Below are 18,322 nucleotides of genomic sequence, written 5' to 3' on the forward strand. Positions count from 1 at the left end.
GAGCCCAGGGCAGCCCCGCTCGGGAGCCAGGCCTCTGCGGCTGCACGGCCCTGCCCGCCGGCTGCGGAAGGCCAGCTGAGACCTGCATCGAGCACCAGGGCTTGCTGCTGCTTTGAGCCACCCACTCCACATTCATCATTGGTTATTGCTGATCCGCAAGTGGGGCTGTTTGTCTTTCTTCCCCGTTTCCCTTCTCCACATTAATGCGTGGACAGGTAGCTTCCCGTCCAAGTTCAGGGAAGCTCGATATTGCATTTATTTCTCCCCTGGAGGAGCAGGGGAAGAGAGGACAGGAGGATTATGTGGATTTTCCAGTATCTCCACTGCAAACATGCAGTTCCCAGACAACCCAGTGCCTCCATCAATTCTCCACCAACTCCCTTGAACAGAAACACAAACTCCAGCCTTCTCTTTGAAGGAAGCAAAGCTTAAGAAATTGCATCTGAGTGCTTCATTGTTTCAAAGTGCCTCTGCAAATTACAGCATTGTTTGTGGCAGGGAGCAGCTGGAAGTGCGTACACACGCAGACACAGCATCCATCCTGTTGCTTCAGCATTCAGAATAAGGATCATATCCAATGCCAGCTTAGACATCTCTGCTGACATTAGAAAAAATAATGAAGGAAGACCCCAAGAAACAGTTCTCTGCATTTTGAAAATACTGCCCTTGAGGACATAAACAACAGCATTATATTCACCCACTGGCTACTGAAGCTGAGCAAGGACATGAAGCTTTGATACTCGACTTCCAACTGTGCTTCATCTTCACTTTAGCAAAATCCTAGTCCAGGGATAGGAAACTTGCATGAATAGCCTCATAAATCAGTAGAAGAACACCATCTACATCACAGCAGATGTGTAGGTATCCAACAGATGCACCTGCAGAGCACAAGAGCTCCAGGTCCACCACACCAAGGCTAAACAGCCAGGTCTGGGCTAACACAGCTAAACTGAACCAATGTGAGCTCGATAAAGGCACCTTGGATGCACCTCTGTGCTCCAAGCACTTCCCAGGTAAAGCTGGGGAAAGCATGGAAACAAAGACTCCTCTTTTGCAAGAGTGCACAAGTGACCCCAAATACCTTGGTGAAGGCAGTAAGAAGAGAAGCATCCAGGCTGCAACCAATAAAACTGTCTTGATTTTTACACAAATAATGGCAGCAAACATCAGTTTCAGCACTTACATCTGAGTAGAAAGAAGAATGAGAATGCAGAGACCAGAAACATCCAAGCACTACACACACTGTCTAACCACCACAGGTTGCAAATTTGTTTTGGCTAATGCCCCTTCAGCTCTAACACTCAGCAAAGCCTTGAGAGAAATACCCATGTTCAACACTGGGGTCTGACATCAACTAAGGTCTAAAGCAATCCTTGAAGATCCCTGGCAAGCCTACAGATGATGATACTTTCAACATTCACAGTTTCCTTTTTAATATCAGAGAGAATCAAAAGCTGGAAGTCATCAAATAATGAAAAACACACTTGTGCTCCTGAGGCTTCAGAGAAAAGGTTCATTTCACTGGCACAAACATTTAAAGGTGTGAGTTCCCTTGCCTGACACATGACTTTGCAGATACTTCATCCTCTGCAGATCAGAAAGCACTGAGAAGTGGGAAGAGACAGAGAAGGGCTGATTTCAGGAGAGGAGCATGAATGTGCGTGGGAGGTACAGCCTGGAAAACAGCTTGTCCTTGGGGACAACCTTGAAGGGGAAATACCTGTGAGAAACACTCCTGAAACTGGCTGCAGTTATGTAGCAGGGTACCCATGGTAACTGGAATCCAGCAAAGTTTTGCTTCTATGACTGCAGAAGTCATTTTTGTTTAATACACAGAAGATAAACCACAAAACTGTTCCCTTTCTGGTGATATTTTTAACTGTCCAAGCAGATTCCCACAGACACTACAGATTGCCATGCTAATATCCTACAGAAAGGTTAGTGGGTTTGCCTTGCTTTTAAGGACCAGTAATCCCTGTGTTTCTATCCTCCTGCTCAACTCCAAGTCAATAAATAATGCCGCCTTCCCTGACCACTAAAAACAAGGAGCAAAACTTTCAGGAGGTGTACTGGCACATGTGTGAGCAGGGGCTTCTCCAACAGGGACCTACACAGGGCAGCAGAAGGTTTCCCTTGGCTCTCCAGGTGGTGGGAAGAGCTGTTCCCTCTCCTCTTTGGTAATGCTCCTCTGCCTCCCTTGCAAACAGGGGCCATCCAAAACCTGGCCACAAGAAGCTGTGTACTGTGTCCAAATGTCCTTGGACATACTAAGCTATTGACCCACTGTCTAATTTCAGTCAAATCAGGCCAAGACCTCAAAATAGCATTTGCTGCTGAGCCGGCATCCTTTAGCAACTACACATCAAGTAATTAAAAATGAACTGCAAGCCAAATTTACTTACCCTAACAAGGTATCACATCCCCCTGGTGACCACAGTAACACATAAGAGTTGGATAAAGTTCCTCATTTCAAAAAAAAAAAAAAAAAGAAAAAGTTGTAGAATTTGAGGCCTGAAGGGTTTTTCATGATCGATTGATGAGATTTCCCACTTGGCCAGCAGCCACCAGGAAAAAACATGCACAAATTCCTACAGCTGTCTTTGAATTCACGGAGAGGCTACAGGTCCCCAGGAGAATGGATCCCACTGACTGCAGGATCTGTGGTTGCCCCAGGCAATTGAAGGCAAGTGTCTCCTGCTTTAAAAGAAAAATTAAAAAAAAATTTTAAATTGCATTTTCCTAGATGCAGGAGTTGCACAGTCACTGGATTTTCTCACACCTTTGCTGGGTCCAAGGGCTCTTTTCCATCTTCACATCCACAGTTATAGGAATGGACACAGCAAGCTATGATATCCAGGGAAAAAAGCATCCTGCAGGTCACAAAACCTGGGACCATCACATGTGAAAAAGGTGCCAGCCAGCCACCCAGGCAGGCAGCAGAGCCACTCCAGGCACAGTCTGCGTTTTTCTCTCCCTATCCCCCAAACAACCTGGCCTAACCCCACTTTGCTTGGGAGAGCTGACAAGATTGCAGCCGGAGGTGGTGTGGCCGCAGGCCAAGTTACATGAGTACTAATAAAAGAGACTTTGTGGAGGAGCCAAGTTAGTTCTTGTCCCCAACCAACTGTGCCAGAGAGTGCTCAAAGAGAGAGGACAGCCAGCACAGCATCTTTCCTTGTTCTGGGAGCTGGGCTTTGGGTGAAATGCATCCTTCTGGAGAATAAAAACACATTTTTGAGCCCTTTCTTTGCTCCTATAGCCCAGCCTTAGCACACATCTCCTGCTTTAGATGTCTAAGGGTGACTCATCTGAACATTTTCCCTGCTATTCTACAAACTCATCTGTAACACCTTGGAGTCCGATTGTCCTTTTCTCTTCACAATCATGTGCTTATGACCAAGTTGCGTATGTACTTTCTCAGACAAATTTGGTGGTGCTATTCAGATGTTTAAGATCAAAGTGAGTGTTATACACGCCATCGTAAACATGTACCTTATTTCTAACCTGAATGAAGATAAAATTAAGGTAAAGCAGATGTAACAGTTACCTGAAAGCAAAGAAAAAGACAGCAAGTGCACATTTGGTATTTTTTTGCCATTGTGCTCCAAATGAAGCCCAGAATTTCAGAGCTAAAGGAAATCTGAATGCAATAAGATCTAGATACACTGAACAGCAGCAGCCACATCACCTTAACTTTGCCCTCCAGCAACACAGTGCAATGAATGCTACAAGCTGACAGCTTACTGTGGACACTGCTCTTGCATGCTGATGTTCCCCCTGATGCACATCCAGGAACAGTTTCACAGCTATTTCAAAAGATGGGGGAGCAGCAAAGCCACGTACACACTGCGGGCCTGATGGAGATGCAGGCTGTCTGCATGGGCTTCATGGTGAGGACCCAAGGCAGTGGAAGCTCCCTCCCTTCTGTGGTCACCACGATCTCTCCTGCTCCAAAGCCTGACTCCCTTCTCCCACAGCCATAAGTTGTCTGGCTAGGGCAGCTATCGCTTTCTCAACCAGCCAGAAATACCCCTCTGCAGACCCAACCACCCAAGGAGGGGGAGCTGCCACATCACCAAGCTGCCTCAGGGACATGGAAGCCCTCTGGCTTTGAGTGGAATGTGAGTGGTAACCTGCATCCAGGGAGCACAGGACAGGACAGAGTAGCTGTTTCAAAGCATCCCAAACAAAAGCTGGCCGATGCTTTTGCATCTCTGTCAGGCATTCACATACAGAAAACACCTCTGTTTCTAATACCAAGTTAGAAGCAGGTTAAAACACCAGTTTAATACTTTAAATGAAAGTTAAACTCCCAATATACTGAACTGTTGGAGAACAGTCCCTTCGCCTTTATTGGTGGAACAGCAATCCCTCTGCTCCTATTACCAATTTCCTCTCCTAGAAATCACTCAAAGGCTCTGCTGAGTGCTGTGACCGTTGTCCCTACAGGGATCTCTGCCTGGTTCCTATGAAGATCAGCTTGAATGTCACTTTTCTTTTGGTTCATTGCAAATTTGTAATAGTAATAAATTAAATACAAATAACACTTTCATTGTTTCACTCTTATTACAGCAATGGGAGAGAGTTCAGCTGGTCTTTGTTTGGTCCTTAAAAACACCAGTGAGCAATAGATTCTCCCAAGGAGTCATCTCTTTTCTCCAGAAACAGCCTAAAAAGGTATTTTGGAAAGTTGAGCGCTTGTGAGACTCGATGATGACTTGATGCAATACCAATGACTTTTCTGGAGTTGGAGAATTACCAGAGGTGAGCATCTGGTGCAAGAGGGAGGGGAAAAGAAACCCATACACATAGCGGGAACATCCCATGTGCAGTTTGATGTCTGCATGAACTGCTCCTCCAGCAGAGAAATAACAGGCTGATGTACGCAGCCTGAGGGCTTCCAGAGCGAATCCTAGAGCCATTTACCCACCTTGAAGGGCTGGGAACAACTTGAGGAGTTTTCCATAGATACTAAGACTTTGCACATCCATGCACTTTAAGTTCCCTGGCACAGCCCCAGTACTTTTGTCAGCAGTCAATAGGTGGGTGCTCCCAGCCCCTCGCAGCCAAGTTCTCCAACCTACATAGGCTCCTCAACCCATTCCCCTTGCACATTCCCCATGTCCGGGCAAGAGGAATAACTTCAGATAAAAATAATGAGCGAGTAATTGCAAAGTCCGTTTCCCTAGAGCAGCTGTGGTTTCTGCAGCCACGGCTTGCTCACGGTGGTGTGCACAGGGGTATCACAGCCCCAGCCCTCCGCCGTCTCCCTGGGCAGCCTCACTTGGCTAATCTGACACAACTTCACACGATTATGGTGGTGTCTGTGTCACAAGGGCAGGAGACAGCCACAAGGCAAGGAAATAGCCCTCTTAAAATTTTCTCGGGGGGTGTTTTATGTTTGAAAAGTAATTTTTTCCCAAACAACTTAAGAAAAATTAAATTGGGAAGATGCTTACTTGGTTTGATCCTGTTCTTTCAATGAAGAGATTCAAGCCACCTCACACAGACACATAGATGCATCTCCCAAATGATATACTAAACTTCAAAGCAGAGTGCAGTGGTTTGACTCAAGCCTGCAAAATTTCAGGCAGCCTGGTTTGGCTGTGCAGAAGTTCACAGCACATAAAACCACAGGAAAGCTTCACTCACAAGCACACGGGCACTGTAGGTTACAGCCCCCGAGTCCTACTGCGGGATCAGTTCCTCCACCTAACCCAGAAGGCACAGATTGCAAACGCAAGTAAAATACTTACTGCCAAAGCCTGCAGGAAACTTAATGAAGTGAGGATAATTCCCATACATGTTTAATCTTCAGTTCATCGCTTGCCTTTCTAAACACAACTGCCTCCTCTAACTTCAAAGCTGCCCGGAGCGCAGCGCAGCCCGCCGGGGTCGGGACATGGCTCTGCAGGAGCAGGGGCTCTCGGAGGGTGCCAGGGCAGCTGCCTCCTCCCGCGGCCTCATCCTCGCTTCACGCCGGCAGCAGCTGCCGGCCGGGCTGAGACATGCCCTTGTTCTCCGCCGCTCAGCGCCGGCTCCCGTGCTCAGCTGGCTCGGCTCCCTGCGAATTCACGGCGGACCGGCCAGCGAGCATAATCGCCCAGCTAAGACGCCAATCAATGCACGACGGCTCCGGGATAGATCAGAAATTGGGAGGAGGGGGAGAGGTTAAGTTGTTTAGGGGAGGAGCATCGTGGGGAAGGAGGGGGTGCTTTGCTTTTCCACCAGTGAAGACTCGATGCGGTGGATTAGTTACACCGACCCCGGCCATGTGGAGGGCTTCTCTGGCCAGGCAAAGGACCAGCCCTCGCCCAGAGGAGTTCCACATCCACACTCCCATCCCACACCAAATCGTGCCTCAGCTGTGCTCCCGACATCAAGTCACGGCCCTGTGGTGCTGGACTGCAGTCACCCGTAGGAAATGCAGCCAAGGCTGAGGAGGACCGGGATCTTCCTGGGGCTAGCAGAGCTGGAAGCTCAACTCTCATCCCCAACCCTACCCAAAAGAGTACAAAAGACACACAAACCACATCAAAAAACATCACGTCATTAACCAGTTGCTAAAGCTGTATGGATTGAGAAGAGGTGGGACACAGGACAGAGCCCGGGGGGGCTCAATCCATGCTGCGTACAGTCAGTGAAGTTCACAGCCAGGGCAGCAGAGTGCATTAGGCTACAGACAGCCCCAGATGTACATCCACAACTTCAATCTAATGCCCAGCCATCCTGACAATGAACTTCTGCAGGAAATGTGCAGAAATAAGCGGAAACAAGCAGCCAGTTGCCAGGCTGGGGCAGAGCCCCACGAAGTCCTCAGCACTGCCTCCTCCAGTGACTGGTACTCCAAATCAGGAACAGCCTCTGTTCCCTGCCTGGCAAGGCCCCAGCCAAACTCATGCAATTCTGGGCAGAGGCAAGGATACAGGCAACATCACAGCCCACTGTTTCTGGTTTCTGATCTGGGAAGCCTCAAATGAAGCCACCTCAAAGGAATGGAGAAGGGAGGAATTTTGCCAGAGACCGGAGACTGAGGTCTGCACTTACATGTATGCTGGAGGAGAAGATGGGTTGCAGACCCATTGGCCACATGGCAGAGAAAGGGGGCTCAGGGCTAGCAAGGGGCTTTGCCTTCCCAGGGAGACTGTGAACCATGGGGACCATGGGGAGCATGGCATGGAAGCAGCAAGACAAAAAGAGGGAAGAGCAGATTAGGATGTTTGGCATCCTACAAGGGCCTTCTGGCACTTGGATCCCTCCAGGTCACCCCAGGGCCCATTTTGCCCTTTGGCACTAAGCATGCTGGAAGGGGAAGGCATGGAATATGCCAGCCCAGAGCTGTTCAGAGCGCCCAGCAGCAGCTCAGGCAGATGCTGACTGAGGTGCAGTCAGCCCTGAGCTATCGCATGTGCAGAAGGAAAGGTTACCCTTGTTAGCTCTGTTTCTTCCTTTGCTCTCAGACATTGCCACATCAATTTATCCCTAGCTAGAGTTTAAACAAGGGAAAAGGTCTTTCCTCACCCTTATATTAACTACCTTTAAATTATTTTTAAAAGGTAATTTTGTTTCCTCCAATTTCTGCCCTTCCATCTATGTGTGAGGACTTGGTAATGTGCAGTATCAGGAGGACACCATGACATGGATGCACAGCTCTTAATGGGCAGCGGGTATATCAGATCAGCTCCAGGACTTAGAGTTTACCTGAAAATGGGAACCTAACATTTGGGAGTGCATCTCCACACAGCAGAACAAATGGATAACCTGCCTGCTGTCAGGAGCAAGGAGGTTTGCAGGCAGCGGTATCAGCATTCTGTAGAGCCCATTAGCTGTGGTCCACGTTTATACACACAGTTTTTTCTCACAGTTATAAAAAAAAGAAAACAAGAGATCAGTATTCAGAGTAGGTTCTACTGAGGCAAAAAAACCACCAAGCAACTGCAGTCTCACAGGGGGAATACAAACAGCAGAGATCACTCTTGTATTTTCTATCTGGCCACCTTTCACATCTCATTTGTTTTATTGCACAAACACTAATGGCACTGCAGAACTGTTTCTGGAGGAGGAGAGGCACCTGAGCACCAATGCTTACACATCCTGCTCACTGGTCATAAGTTTTGAGCTCTGGGGAAGGGAGACTTAAAGGGTTTGATAACCAGCATGAGAGCACAACACAGCACCATCTGAATGTGTGGTGCTATGTCCTGTCCCTCTCCCTGTTCAGCTGAGCTTGTGTCCTGTCCTGCCACCACCCCAACATATAAAAAGGACATCCCCAGTGAATGTCCTTCCTCAGATCAGGCCCATCCTGCAAGTGTTCATAGATACATCCAGGTGCAGGAGTTGTAGGCACAGCTCCTGTTTCAGTGGAGGCTGCCCCATGCTCCACCCTGTCTAATCCAAGTGGCATCAATCCCAGCAACCACAAGGATTTCTAACCTGTAGGCAAAGTTTGCTATTTCAGGATAACCCTGGCCTTGCCTCCAGTGCTGTCCTTTAACAGCCACGCTGGGGACTCTTGTTAGGGGCAGGAAGCAAAAGCCAGGCACAAGGCAGGGATACCTCCATGCCCTGCAGGCAGAAACCCAGGGCACTGCTGAGGAGCAGGCTGCAAGGTGGCTTGTTTCAATCCCCTGATAGAAAATTGGATTTCTCAGCAGGGCAAGTTTTTTCCTCTGTGACAAGACTGAAAGAAAAAATTTTCAATCAAAAAGCCTAGCAAACAATCTGCTTCCAAAAGAAGTGATTTTTCACACACACACACACACACACACACACACACTCAATAAGATCCAAAACTTCCACACAGGAGGACTTTGTGCAGCCCCACACACAACCTGCCTGAGGGATGTTTCTCTGATCTGGTGTCATGGGAAAGTGTTGGCATGATGGGAAGCCTGCCTGTCCAGCACCCATGCAGAGACACAGTGGGTCCATGTACCCCTGGTCCCCAGGTGCCCACCAGCACTCAGAACTGAGATGCTGTTTTGAGACAAATCCACTCTTGCACAGCAGTTTCGCTTCCACCTGCTTGAGTCACACCTCCCTGCCATCCCAGCCTGGCTTGTCCCTTGCCCTGAGGCTGAATAAGAGGGTTTGTGCCCTTGCCAAGCAGCCGTGGGACAGAGCAGGGGCTGAGCCAGCTGCATGCTCAGTTCAGCCCTGGCAGCTCTGGGAATGGGGAGGTGTGAGCAGTGAAGCGGCTTTGCGTTCTAAGCACCAACCACGCCAAGATTTAGCAGTACCATTAATTCTTACCCACCACACGGGATCTCAGCAGCTTTAATTCCATGCTAATGACGTTTTAGTAGGGAATTATTTTTATTGATCTGCCCAGAGCAAAGAGCCTGATTTTAGACCAGCTCTGTCAGCACCCCCTTCCTCACAGCTCTTTTCTTTCTTTGGGAGAGGAAAGAAGACAAAACAGCTCTGAGCTCCTTAAAAAGGTTGGCAGTCCCAAGCAGTAAGTGGATTACTTTATTGATTTTTAGCAGATCTGGGTTAGTGAGTGCTTAGCACTGCAGAACACATGCACACACAGAGCAACTTCAAGGAAACCCCTCCAGGCCCTTTCCTCAGGCAAATCAAGTGGCAGGCAATTAATTTAGGAGACCACCATGGATTTTGGAGTGTGGAGAAGTTCCAGTCCCTGCACCCAAATCAGTCTGTGACAGACAGACTCCAGGAGCCAGCCCAGCCTCTCTTAAGTAGTATTGCAGGACCATACTGAGGCAGCCCCTCAGTTTCTTCTAGAATAGCACAATTCACAGCTTCAAAGTATTAAACGCTTTTTATTCCCCCGCCCATTGTCGTTGTTGTGTAAAAGGAGGAGACATTATGACTGCCACTGTTAATTTAGGAAGGAAAACCATTGCCATGCTGCATCCAGATGGGATTCAGTGCTGCCAGTGGGCATCCAGCAGCCACACCTGGGGGCATCAGTCAGAGCAGGACTCTTGACAAAGCAGAACTGTTCAAGCCATCCAAGATGCTAGCATTGTGTTGGGATCCCCAGCTCACTCGCCCGCCTCCCAGTTAGCTTTCCAAGGCCACTGTACTGCAGAGAATATTTCTGCAGTGTGTTGGAATAGCATATCAAAGAACTCCTCCACCAGTACTGCTCCTTTCAGGATGCTGGTGTCTGGAGCCAGACCCTGACTGTGTAAAGGTCTACAGGGGAATAATTTTATCCCACTCTGCACCAGAACCAAGAAAACTGGAAATTAAATATGGTCCCTTTTCCTTGAACCAGGAAAACCCCAAATATGTTCAAGAATTCCACAAGCCCCACCTCATCTTTGTTTAAAGGCAGAGGCAGTCTATGTAGATACTGATGCCATAGATATGACCAAATGAAAAGGTTGCAGCTTTTATAATCCCACAGCTGCATGTTCATTTCGTCCTGCCACACTGCTCCAGAGCGACAGAATCCCAGGGAAAACCCATTGCCCATGGAGTGCTGATGTTAGAACTGGGGCTCCCTTCATATGGCTAATGAGGTGCAATAGGGGCTACCAGGCTGAGTGCCCCAGGAGCCAAAAATGCCCGTTCTCCTCCCTGCTGGCCTCTGAGGGTGGACAAACAGACACCAGGTGACCTGCTCAGGGCCAAACAGGAAGTCAATGCCAGGGCAGGGACTTGAAACTGGATTTCTCCAAGCTAACAAGTGGATTGAGCCAACCTCATCCATCTGTTGCACTGGTTGGCATTGGCCTGGGACAGGCAAAAGTCACCAAAAGCAAGGTGTTTCCCTGGAGATGGAGAGGAGGGGAATCGCTGCATCAGCCCTTCTCCATGCAGCCCTGCCCTTTCTCATGTCCAGCAATAACCACAGACACCAAGCTAATGAAATTAGGCCCAGAGCCCCACCGGGCTAATGCAATTACCAACAGCAGCATATTCAAACAGCAGCACCACAAACACACCTGCAGAAACACAGCCTGCCCTCTCCTTCTCCCCAGGCCTTCCCTCTCTCTCCCTGAGCCCCACAGCTGCCCCCCAGTGTGGGTCCCATCCCCAAGGTCTCAGGGCCAGGGCCACCATCCCCAGTGCCAGGCTGCTCCAGGGAGGGCACTGCCTACCTTGCAGAAAGCACCATCCCATGCAGCCAAGCGCAGCCTCTGAGGGCAGATAATTCCCAGCCTGTTTAAACCTCGGGAGACCTTCAATTACCAGCACCATAATGAGGCCCTCGACACTAATCAGTGGTGTCACCAAATCCTCTTATGCCTGCCTAAGCACCTCCAGCAGCTTTGCTGGTTGCAGAGCCCAGCTGCCCAATCCTGCAGGGAATTACCTCCTCAGACAGGCACCAGTGGTGGCACTTACATATATTGACACAGATGACAGTAAAGCACTCACAGGCATTTGTGCAAGGTGACAGAGATACCTGACAAGGCCTCTGCCCAGCTCAGAAGGCACCTGGACCAAGCCCACCCTGGAGATGCACTGGAGTGGACAAACATTGCTAAACTAGCAGAGATATTTTCATGCTAATGTTCCCTGAGATGCAAAGGGCAGATTTATGCCTGTCAGCTGTACCCATCAAGCCAAGCTCACACTCCGGGATGCTCCAAGAGAGTTTTAAGCCCTTGAGTGCGGCTGGCAGGTGACCCTGTCTCGCTCCTGTGCGCTGGCAGTGGCTCATGGGGTGACAGGCAGCTCCCTCCGCACATCCGCTCTGACTCACGCTTTCTGCTCCAACAATGCACTTTTGAATATCATGAGGGCAGCAAAAACAACAGGTCCACTATAACGCCAAGATATCCTGAGGCAGAAAATCCATTCGGAGCCCAGCTAGAGAGAGTCAAGTCAATTAGACACTTTCTGGGGCGTCAAGCTGCCAACAATCCCGGCCTTTGTAACAGTGAAGAATCACTGCCTATGTGCTTCCCAGAGCCTCCCCCTTGCCAGAGCAGAAAGGTCAGCAGCAGTAGCGTCATGGAAAAGCATGCAGCAAAGTGTTCCTGGGAAGGTGGATCCAAAAAAGTAGCATTTGGATCCTCTGGAAAATATTCCTTTGTCAAAAGTGTGGATTGGTTTGTGTTGGGCTTGCAAGGGAATAAGCAAGCCTGTAATGAAGGAGACTTGTGCGGCACCACAAAGAGATTTGGGCATGCATTGTATCCAGAAGCAATGGGTGGGTCAAGAGTGGAAGCTCAGAGTTTGGGAGTTCATGGCTCCCTGCCTGCTTTCAGACAGGTCACTCTACCTTTTTACCTTTTCTGGAATACAGATCAGGGAGACAAGAAAGGAACCCCAGTATTTCAACTGAGAGAGTCACCCATCCCTCACACTTCAAGCTGAGCACCTTATTTCTCTTGTCCATGGTACAAGACAGCAAACTGTGCTGTAAAACCAGGATTCCAGGCTGGATGAGCACTGAATGAAATGAGGATTTCTATGTGCAAGTGCTGAAGTCACTCAGATCCAAAAGCAGGTCTCTGACAAAAGGGCCTTGTGTCCAGAAGAGATTTTGTTGGGAAGAGAACACTCAACTCTTAAGCTCACCTTGACAAGTCATTTGGTGTTCAGCAAGGGATATTCAAAGGACAGGTGAAGAAAGGTTCACTTGGTACCTCCTTGATACCACTCTGCAAGCAAACTTTCCAATCAGAGCACCAGAGAACATACAGGTTGTCGTTTAAACACAAGCCCATCTCTAACCCTGCCGTTCACATGATGTGGAGCTGGGATTTCTGCAAAATGCCTGAAAACAGCTAGGTTATCTTCCTTCAAAGAAAACTACACCCTGACCAGGATTTTCTCATCTCCTGGGGGAAAAAAAAAATGTTCTCAGAGAAATCTTGAAAGACACGGCCCATGCAATTTTCCAGTTTTCCCACAGCAACCATTTTTCAGAAAAACATTTCAACAGAAGATGTTCCTTGTCCAGGTCAACCCTACGTTATTGCTTGTAGGGACAAGGACTTTAAAAAAATTTAAAAGGCAACCTTCAGTCACAAGAAAATGCTGATTTAGAGGCTTCTCTGACTACCTAGAAACAAACTACCTAAGTGAAACTTGGTCCCTGTACCTATCTCTACAGAACTTCTGGAAAGCTTTCAACCTCTTTTTTTTCCCCCTTGATCCTGCTCTATTCTTCATTCTCTTTTTGCTGGGAAACCTGGATGTCTGTGAGCAGACTCTTCCCCTTCTTGGCAAGAGCCTGAGCTGGGTGACACACAAGGCAGCTGCTGGACCTTGCATGGCCACCGGAGCTCAGCACAGGCTGGGGAAGGTCTTGTCACAGCAGTGGCCTGCACAGGACCACAAAGGGCCCCCACCTGCATCCCCCCAGCAGGTGCCATGGCCTTCTGTGCAGCTGGGGGGTTTTGCTTGCTGCTCTCATGCTGTGCATCCCCACATTCATGCTTTTACATTTCCTACTGCTTCAGCAAGTGCAAAACTCCAGAGACAACCTGTCAATCTCCATCACATCTGGCTGCCTCAGATGGTCTATTTATACCAGACAGGCAAACGTGGCTATCCTGGAGTTCAAGGTAACAGGGGTTATTTCTGCTTGGAGTATCTCCTTTCTCAGGGGAGGAGAGCTGGAGGCATCCAAGAGGAACAGCTTCACATCAAGGGGTAGCCACCAGTACCTTCATGGCTGAGGGCACAGCCATGGGTCCCCAAGGTCCCAGCCACAGCAGCCAGGCCCCAAAAGCCCAGAAGGTTGATATCTATCATAAGACATCTAATTCCAGGCCCCTCTGTGTCCTGCCATGGGAGAGGGGAGCTCAGCATGTACTTTTGGATTTCTAATCCGTGTTTTCTCCAAGGCAGAAAGGCCACAGCTTTAAGCTTGTTCACACTGGGTTTCTGCACTGAGCACTGCCTGGATCAGGTGTGAGCATCTGACTGCACACTGTCGCATAAATGCCACAGTGAGGGCTCCAGCTTTCTCTGAATCACTCCTGTCTCTCCTTTCGTGTCTCCAATAGAGTCTGCTCCCTGGCAGCCAGCATATCTGATCCAGGATAGAGCCTGTCCTATCAAATTGGCCCACTACAATAATTAGAAAAGATCTGAGGAAGGAGAGGGCATTTATGCCAGATTAGCATGATGAGTCACATGGCCACAGAGCTTCTGATCTGGACCAAAGGCCCAAAAGTCACATCCACCAAATCACCAAGGCACAGCTGCAGTCAGCACTTCTCAGCTAGCTGTCTTTGGAGTTTAGTCCTTGCTCCAGTCAGTGAGGCATTTTCTATAAGCCACAGTGGGATGCTGCCCCTCTCACAGGATGCTTGGAGCTCCTCAGAACCAGACAGTTCACCTGGATCCCACCTCCACTTCACTTCTGCAAGTGCCATTGGCACACTAACCCCTTTTACAGTAGATTTCTTCCTGTCCATTGGGTCCCCTGAGAGTAAGGAAGGAAATCAAATACCAGTAAAACACAAGTGTGTCCTCAAGAAGGAGGGAGAGAGGCAGGTTTCTCAAGGCTTTGCTTTCTCCTCTCATGCACAAAAATCTCTTGTTTCTGTAAGGACACAGTATTCCTGGGGAAGGGTCTCCTGAACTCCACTCAGGAATTTCAAGCAAGCCTTGGAACAAGTTTCCATTGCTCCAAATACCCTCATCCAGCAACCCTGCACATGCAAGCCCCCAGCTGACACCTATGATGCTTCTGAGTCATCAGGGGGAAAAAAAACCCACACCGCACCCCCATAACCAGTAAACCAGACCCCATCTTTGCCAAGAGATACACCCCTGTCCATGCTCTGGTGCAGATATGCCTGTGCAGCCTCTCCACAAACACTGGATCCAGAGACACAGCCCAGGCATGGCAACTGGAAGAAATGAAGCACAACCCAAGTCTTGTTGCCCAAGGACATGAGGCATAAAATGTATTTAAGGTAAGAAATGCCCAAAGAATTCCTTCATTAACTGGCAGTAAAAAAAGGAGAAGGGGGATATAAAGACCTCACCTTAGCCCTCACTGTCTCTGCCTCCTCTGGTGGCTCAAACCACTCCACTCTTGGTAGTTTGTGTCTGTCCCCTAAGCCATGCAGACATTTCCACTTCACAGAAGAGCAACAGGTTCATTTTGAGATCATCTCTTTATAGACACAACCAATTTCAGTTAACATTCCGCCAGCCCAGTCTGTTTGACATGCAGAGGACCAAGCCACCTCTGTGCCTTGCCCACACAGACACACAACCTCTCATCTGTCCTAGCAGCTGTCCCTCCCCTGGGACTCACCTTCCAGTGGCAGCTGAAGGGAGATAAACACAACATGAAACTCAGCCAAAATGTTCTCCCACAAGATGGGTTCCTCCCAGTGTTTCCCTGCAGAAGATGTTTAAATCCCTTCTCCTCCCTGTGCAGCCAACAGGTGGGTAAGGAGCCAGCTACAGTGAGCATCCCTTTCCTCATCAATGCCCTCCATTGCTTTCATAGTCTCCTCTCAAAAGCCACATGTTCCCCTCCACCAAATGGAAAATCCACTGGTATTTAAAGCCATGGGAGCATGACAGAATTCCCTATGCCCTAAGGAAAGGAACAGCCCTGAATCAAGACAGGGACAGACCACACCACATGAGACAGCCCAGCAGCAAGGAGCAAGCACGTGAAGAATTTGCAGGGATGTGGAATGACATTTGCTGTCAAATATCTGCTCTTTGCCCCTCAACTCCTTCACAGTAGAGAAAGAGGGAGAAAGAAGAGCACCAGCCACACACTTTGGCCCTGTCCTTTTGAGCCTCTGAGCAGAAGGAGTAGCCTCTACACAGCAGAAGCAGAGAAATGACCTGGGATGATGTGGGCATACTCAAGTACTGGCACTGCACTGATGTGCACTGACTTAAGTCAGCTTATTAAAGCAAGCCCTGAAGATCAGCTTCTCCACAGAGCTGTCTCCTCTGCTAGCCAGACATATCCCAGCTGAAAAATCTGGAGCCCAGTCCCTTTTCAGGCCTTAAGTTTTCCAGACCAGCAGCACACCCCCAAAGGTTGATAAATTCGCCAGTCCTGGGGCACAGTCCCAGGGTCTGTCCTGGTCGTTGCAGACTGGCACTTCCCATCAGATAGTTCCCAAGCACAGTTTGGGAGTCAGCACAGGCCAAGGGATGTTCCCACTGGGAACTCTGGACATTTGAGAGCCAAGCCATATCCTCACAAATCAGTCTCCATGACTCATTTAATTATTGAGGCTTTTAAATCACACCTATCTACTAAATCTTGCAGCCCTGGCACCTAAAATCCAGGGCAGCAAGGACCCAACACTTCAAGCATGCCATAAACTGTGCAAGATACATCCCTCAGTGTCCCAACTATTTCCCTGATTCCGCCTGGGCATCTGTGCCTGGTGGGAAGATTTCCAGAAAGGCTGCTCCCCCAAGACATGGGCTACCTCAAGATCCCACAAGCAGAGCAGACCGAGGAAACATGTTTACATGCTGTGTTTTGGCACACATAATCTCCCACCTAGGATGACCCAGCAGCAAGGGAAGAGGAGTATTGATGAACCTGTGGTTGGTTGAAATGGAAGAGCTAAAAGAATCAAGGGCCTCCAACAGACACACCTCTCTGACAAACAAAACAATCCCATTTGGAATACCCAAGAGCAGCCCTGGCACCTTTTCCTGGATGGAAACCAAGCTATCTGTGTGGCCTGGCTCCCAGAACACCAAGCAAGGAGACCCAAAAGCAGAATCTCAGTCAGTGTTCTCCACCTCTCCCAATCCTCTAGGAATTTGCACCTTTCTGTGCATTCCCATCACCTCCAGGAAAGAATCTCCCAGAACCTCCCCCATCATCTGTAATCCTCCTTGGAGAAGAGCCTTGCTTGTGTCTCTGATGAGCACCTTACACAGCCACTCCCTCGGAGCAGCCACATTCCTGGCCTTTGCAACAAGTCAGCAGTAAGAAAAAGGCCATTTACATCTGTCACCATGTGTATGTGGCAGTGAGTGGGGTCAGGGCTGCCAGAGAACAGCCAGGCAAGGGCCAGATGTGCTCTACAGGGATATCTGTGCAGATATCATCACAGATTTGGGGCAGCCAGTCCTGGACCCACAGGGTTATCAGTGATGGAAGATGCTGAGCAGTTCAGGGCAGAGGCTGCTGGTAGGTACCTGCTGGAGGAAGGACACTCAAACACACTCTGCTCTTATCTTCCCTGGAAGCATCCATCATTTTCAAGATGGATTGACCTTTGACTTGGCTCTGTCTGACTGCTTTTTACATCCAGGACAAGCTCTCACCTGGCCCACACAGCTCTGACCTACCCCAAGTCCAAGTCCCAGCCTGCACACAGATAAACACACACAAATAAATTCACAGACCCAGGTTCAAACCCCAGCATCGCTTTTTCAGCCTGGAGAGGAAGGCAGGGAGGATGCTTGACGCGAGATGTGATGTGACCACTCCCTGGCATCCCAGTGAAAGGCTCCCCGGCCACCTGCCCCATCCCCTGCTGAGCAGGCACAGCCACCCCCGGGGCACGTGCAGCCCTGTGCGTGCGGCTGGTGACGGATGGCTCCCCGGCCAGCACATCAGCCCTCCCCACGGGCTGGGGCTCTGCACGAGATTCCTGTCAGGGGCAGGGAGCAGTTCCCAGCACAGACACGGGGCTGAGCTCTCCCAGCTCCCTCTCCCCGTGGGTCAGCAGCGCTCAGACGTGTGTGATGTGGAGTTAAGTCTAACCAGGCTGGGACAAGCCACTTAGCATCTCAAATGCTCAATGTGCTGGTGCAGCTGTGGAGGGGTCTGTGCTGCCCAGTTGGTGATTTGCCAGGGAACAGGTCTGAAAATGCACCCCCTCCTCCCTCAGCAGGACTCAATGCCCTGTTTCACCACCCAGAGCATTAGGAGGGGGAAGTATTCACAGGCTCCAGGATCACTCTTGGCTTCTGTGGTCACATGTCCCTAAGAAAACCCACCCGAGATCATGTGTCAGGCCCAGCCTGCCTGCAAGCTGCCATCCCCCAAATGCAACCCCATATCCTGGCCTGAAAACCTGCCCCAGGCGCCCTGCTGTCCCCTCCTCGCCTCGTGTATGCCTTTAACAGTTTGCTGGATTACCCATTGCAACTAAAATAACAAAGCTACAAAAGAAGAGGGCAAACAGACGCGATATTCTGAAGCAATTAGGGCTAAACAGGGGAACAGGGAGGAGGGAATGAATGGACAATGGGGAGGGCAGGGACATGGCAGCCCGGGCCCCGACAGGCTGGGCACGAACTGTCCTCAAGAGGCCGCGTCCAAGCCAGGGAGCAGCGAGCTGTACGTAAGGAAAGCAGGGAGATGAAAAGGGTTATTTAAACAAGCACGGGGCAGTTCCCACAGGGCCTCCCTGTCCGCTTGGCTTCATCA

General features: G+C 49.6%; 1 protein-coding gene across 5 annotated transcripts in view; it reads right to left on the reverse strand.

The window, feature by feature from the left end:
* Positions 1-18,322, reverse strand: part of RXRG (retinoid X receptor gamma) — a 37,604-nt gene that overhangs the window by 15,471 nt on the left and 3,811 nt on the right. The window contains exon 1 of one of the 5 annotated variants that reach the window (XM_017729645.1): positions 11,079-11,115. The exons of 2 other annotated variants lie outside the window; for them this stretch is intronic. In XM_017729645.1, the coding sequence (XP_017585134.1) occupies positions 11,079-11,100 (22 nt within the window). In that variant the 5' untranslated portion in view covers positions 11,101-11,115. Of the gene's footprint in view, positions 1-2,402; positions 2,713-5,756; positions 6,154-11,078; positions 11,116-18,322 lie in introns of those variants that run through there. 2 more of the 5 variants (XM_008630167.2, XM_017729646.1) reach the window with 2 other exon arrangements.

This window comes from Corvus brachyrhynchos, unplaced genomic scaffold, assembly GCF_000691975.1.
Source record: "Corvus brachyrhynchos isolate BGI_N302 unplaced genomic scaffold, ASM69197v1 scaffold101, whole genome shotgun sequence".
Classification (NCBI taxonomy): domain Eukaryota; kingdom Metazoa; phylum Chordata; class Aves; order Passeriformes; family Corvidae; genus Corvus; species Corvus brachyrhynchos.